The sequence below is a fragment of the Porites lutea genome, chromosome 3 (assembly GCF_958299795.1).
Source record: "Porites lutea chromosome 3, jaPorLute2.1, whole genome shotgun sequence".
Classification (NCBI taxonomy): Eukaryota; Metazoa; Cnidaria; class Anthozoa; order Scleractinia; family Poritidae; genus Porites; species Porites lutea.
This window is the reverse complement of record NC_133203.1, coordinates 6,846,555-6,852,100: the sequence shown is the minus strand read 5'-3', so window position 1 is coordinate 6,852,100 and position 5,546 is coordinate 6,846,555. Positions and strand designations below refer to the sequence as shown.

General features: G+C 37.4%; 1 protein-coding gene across 1 annotated transcript; it reads left to right on the top strand.

Moving 5' to 3' along the window:
• Positions 1-4,036: 4,036 nt before the first annotated feature.
• LOC140931503 (melanocortin receptor 4-like) lies at positions 4,037-4,969 on the top strand. The gene has a single exon (XM_073381312.1). The coding sequence runs from the start codon at positions 4,037-4,039 to the stop codon at positions 4,967-4,969; it is 933 nt and encodes a 310-aa protein (XP_073237413.1).
• Positions 4,970-5,546: the final 577 nt, after the last annotated feature.

The window sequence follows — 5,546 nt, the reverse complement described above, 5'->3', positions numbered from 1 at the left end:
CTCAATCTGTTTCTACTTTTAAGCAACGTTTGAAAACTTTTCTTTTTAGGAATAAAAACTATATATAGTTTCGCTTAGACTTCATTTACTATTGTAAGCGCATTGAGAATTCTTTAAATGCGCCATAAAAACCTACTATTATTATTATTATTATTATTATTATTATTATTATTATTATTATTATTAAAATGGAAATAATGTTAAGAAATTGGGAAATGACACATGACTAGTAAAGTGGACACCGTTATAACTTTCACAAATTTATCACCGGAACAAATTTATGAGGATCTTGTCATGTGATGCTCTAACTGTGCTTAGCCCTTTGAGCTCTAAGATTGATCAGCATCAAAGTTCTACTTGTAATACCTATGCTTTAGAAAACGGAGTGGTCATGAGAATTATGGACATGATCACACAGATGCTTTAACAACTTCTCCCAACTACTATTATAAGAAATGCAAAGGGATAACAAATGAGAATTTAAATATAGACATTACAATTTAAAGCTGGATTAATATGTGACAAGTATAATTCTTGCACAAAATGGTCATAGATCTTTGCCAAGAAAAAGCATTTCAAATTCCACTGACTGATGACAAAGGCCCAAAATATTAGGTGCAAGTCCCTTCCAGAAACCTCACCGGCTTTGAAAACACAAAACCCTCAATGACGTCACATTAAACTATGAAACAAGTGTTACATTTTTGAAACTGAAAGTTTGCGTCGGATGGCTTAGAATTTTAAAACGAATAGAATTAAAAAAATCCATTACTACTTTATTATGTTTCAAAGATTTCCGGCTGGTCCGTTAAACTGACAAAAAAATCTTGCAACTTTTTAGAAACCAGCCGTTTTAGATTAAACAAGAACATCTTTCCCAGCTTGAATCTACTCGCATCTCAGTTATCAACAAAGAGGTAATTGGAACTTGATGGAAACGCACATTTTAAACGATGTGTTTTCATTACGTATGTTACTAAACGGCCTTACAATACTGTACTTTACAAAAAATACACACTGCGTTTGAGGCATATTAACCCGTCTACATTGACATCGAGCGTCAAAGTAGTCGGCTATTGTAAAAAAGAAACGGAGAAGAGGTGACTAATGCAAAATGCTTGAAAAACAACCGGCAAGATGAAAAATGACTGAACAGTACTGCAATCGAACGTTGGAAGGTTTTCTACAACTTGCCCGTTACAGAGAAACTTTTTTCTTTTCTCTCTGTGTTTGAGACTTCGTGTTTTCTCTCGTGACAATTCTCGGAAATATTTTAGTAATTCGCGCCTTATTCAAAGCTTCGTCAATAACAGCTAACGTGAAGAAGCTGTTCCTTAGTCTGGCTTTCTCTGATCTTGGGGTGGGAGTGGTGTCGCAGCTAATGGCCGGCATTATTTATGCAGTGATACTGCAGACAGCATAAAAAGAAGACTACAACTTAACGCCGCTCTGTTCAACAGTTATAAATTTGAACTATTCTCTCTTCTTTTTCCGCTGCGCTACATCTCTCCTAACTCTCACGACCATTGAATGCGACAGACTTCTCGCTGTTTCGCTCCATCTGCGATATCAAGAACTTGTCACGTCCAAACGTGTCACTATAGTATTGATATCCATATGGTTAACAAGTTGTATTACTGCCTTGATATACATTTTCCTTTCGAAAAGCAATGAAATGGTAGCTGCAGTTATTTTACTGGTCTGGTAGGGTACGTTTTGACAACACTGGCATATCTTCGTATTTACAAAGTCGTCAAATATCACCAGAATCAGATATACAGTCAAAATCAGCTTCAAAATGCAAAAACAGGAGAGGCACTCAGACAAAGGAAGTCCGCTTATAATGCTTTATTTGTCTATTTTGTTTTTCTAGTTTGTTTTTTATTCCTTTTTTGCCTTCTACAATATTGTACTTGACTAATACTTCTGAAATTTCGTTACCTCAATTCATCATTAAATATTATTGTTTATTGCTGGCGGTATCGAGAGATTCGCCAAATTGTAAAAAGCACAATAAAAAAAATACTTCGTTTGGACGAGAATATGACGTGAGGATGCGACGTTCTACGAGACGAAATTTGCAGAGAACGAGCAATTGTAGAAGGAAACTGGGACGAGTTAACTTTCGCAAAGACTTCTGGGACTGTTACTAGGGAGAAGGAAAAAAATGACCAAATATGACCGCGCTGATAGGCGCGTCCCCACTTGAGTAACGGTTCCAGAAAAAATTGAGGGAAATATTTCGGCCTTAATCATTTCAAAAGTGGCAAATGGACTTGCTTTGTCCAAAGACCAAGGAAAGGTGTAAACGGGAGAAGATTGGTCGCTACAATTGGAATTGGTCTCTTAATAGAGAACCTGAAAGCAGACACCTTTGAACTTAAATCGGTCTACGACTTTCACGAAATGTAATGGACTTACAGCGGAAAAAGACTAAAATACAAAAGTGAATTTCAATTCAGCATTTTAAACATTAGGATGGAAGGCGATTTTTGTACTAACTACCTACTTAAAATTGAATTCTTCAAAACACGATCTGGTCTCTCCCAATTGCGAAAAAAGAAGACACCTTTAGGGCACCTACTCAATAAAACTCAGTTCCCTTTTTCATTGTCAACTAACTTCTTACAGAGAAAAATTTAAGAAGATTTTCCCCTTTTTATGGACAAAACTGTGTTTGCTAGGGCTCAAGAACCTAAGCGTTTACAAGCGTGATAGTACAAAAAAATATAGAACTAAACAAAATAAACACGTACACGCGTACGCGTAATCAGTTCTCGTTTTGCAAAAAGATGCTTTTCAAAATACGGACTTTTCTCGCTTCAAATGTCAGCTTAGCCGAAAAAAAATTGACACACTTTCTTTGTAACGATTTTCCAAGTTTCAGCCGACCAAGGAATAGGCAATTCAAGTAAACTTGAACTTTGTCAAATTCGCGCTTGCGTGATTAGCGCGCGAAAAGCAAAACATCTTGACGCCATAAACATGTTTACATACTTGCATGCAAACACTCCTCTGAGCCAATAAGAGCGCGCGTACTATCTTAGTTATTTTATGAATTGCGGTGTTTCATTCTTTTGTTTTCAATGCTAGTGTTGCAAAACCTTCCCCTTGCATTGTTTTCTGGGTTGGCCTTGTTTTCTACAATTTGATTCGGTGTTTCAACCCTTAAAAATCTATACCAACAATAACACTGAATTTCTGTTTGCACTCTACCTATAACATTAAGTCTAAGGCTTTGGTTAATGAACCGGCTTTATTACGCGCTACAGCAGATGGCCGAAGTGAAAAAAAGCTAATAAAAGGAGGGGTAATTAAGGTAGATATCAGTTTTAACCACGACAAATACATGCATATTGTCACAAGTAAAACTATGGCAGAACAGACCTGCACGCATCGATTTCTGGATTATTGGATTAAACTGGTTTCCCACAGGAGAAGTTTCTTCCTTGGTTTCTGTGTCTTAAACTTTGTATTTTTCCTCGTGGCGACTCTTGGAAATCTTTTGGCCATCCGCGCCTTAATGAAGACCTCAACGATACCAGCCACCGTCAAGAAGATGTTCCTAAGTCTGTCTTTCTCTGATCTTGCAGTTGGATTGTGTTCGCAGCTAATGACCGCTAGTATCAGTGCCGTGATGTTGAAGATGGCATCAAGTGGAGACGACTTAGCCTTCTTTTGTCCAACAGTTTTGATTGGGCATTTATATTTTCTGTATCTTCTCGCCACTGCATCTTCTCTGAGTGTTATTATCATTACATTGGATAGACTTCTCGCTGTTTCGCTCCATCTGCGATATCAGGAGATTGTCACACAAAACCGTCAAATTGATTCGGTGTTTCAACCCTTCAAATTTATACCAAAAATAACACTGAATTTCTGTTTGTACTCAACCTGTAACATTAATTCTAAGGCTTTATTACGCGCCACAGCAGATGGCCGATTTGAAAAGTAGCTAATAAACCGAGGGGATAATTAATGTAGATATCAGTTTTATTCACGACAAATACATGTACATACTGTACCAAGTTAAACAATGGCTGAACAGAGCTGCAATCGACTTCTGGATTATTTCATTCAACTGGTTTCCCACAGGAGAAGTTTCTCCCTTTGTTTCTGTGTTTTAAACTTTGTATTTTCCCTTGTGGCGACTCTAGGAAATCTTTTTGTTATCCGCGCCTTAATGAAGAACTCAACGATACCAGCTACCGTCAAGAAGCTGTTTCTAAGTCTGGCTTTCTCTGATCTGGCAGTTGGATTGTGTTCGCAGCTAATGACCGCTATTATCAGTGCTGTGATGTTGAAGATGGCATCAAGTGGAGACGACTTAGCCTTCTTTTGTCCAACAGTTTTGATCGTGCATTCATATTTTGTGTCTCTTCTCGCCGCTGCATCTTTCATGAATATTACTGTCATTGCAGACGATAGACTTCTCGCCATTTCGCTCCATATGCGCTATCAGGAGATTGTCACGCCCTTACGTGTTACAATAGTGTTGGTGTCTTTATGGTTAACAAGTTGCGTCTATGCCTTCACATTATTTTTCACTCCAAAAGGCACTGCAATGGCAGGTGCGGTTATTTCCGTTTTAGGATATGTTCTGACAACCTTGGCGAATGTTCGTATTTACAAAGTTGTCAGATATCATCAGAATCAGATATACAGTCAAAATCAGCTGCAAAACGCCCAAACAAGAGAGGAACACCGACAAAGGAAGTCCGCCTATAATAGTTTATTGGTCTCTGTAGTTTTCTTGGCCTGTTATTTTCCCTTTTTGCCTTGCACAATATTGTCTTCGATAAACCCCTCTGAAATTTCATTTCTCGTAGCTCATTTTGCGTCGATATTCTTGATTTACCTGAATTCATCATTAAATCCTTTTGTTTATTGTTGGCGGTACCCAGAGATTCGCCAAACCGTAAAAAGCACAGTAAAGCAAATATTTCACATCAACGAGAACATGTCATAAGGAAGGAATTAAAGCTCTCGGTAGATTGAATTGACAGTCTTTTCAGTGTCTTTGCGAAGTCTGGAAAACGAAATTTAGTAAGAAAACTAATGAACTTGTTTTAGGTCAAAAGAAAATGAAAAATGTAAAACAAAAAAGAATAGTCTATTACAAAATGGAAATGGTGTTGAGAAATTGGGAAACGACACATGACTAACAAAGTGGTCACCGTTATAACTTTCACAAATTTATCACAGGAACAAAGTTATGAGGATCTTGTCATGTGATGCTCTAACTGTGCTTAGCCCTTTGAGCCCTAAGATTGATCAGCATCAAAGTTCTCCTGGTACTGACCTATGCTTTAGAAAACGGAGTGGTCGTGAGAATTATGGACATGATCACACAGATTCTTTAACAACTTCTCCCAACTACTATTATAGGAAATGTATAGGTACAACAAATGAGAATTTGAATATAGACATTACAATTTAAAGGGTTAATATGTGACAAGTGTAATTCTTGCACAAAATGGTCTTAGATCTTCGCCAAGACAAAGCATTTCAAATTCCACTGACTGATGTCGGAGACACAAGAACAT

Bases quoted from the DNA above. Each gene is read 5' to 3' on its own strand.
- LOC140931503 (XM_073381312.1), top strand. From the start codon at position 4,037: ATGGCTGAACAGAGCTGCAATCGACTTCTGGATTATTTCATTCAACTG.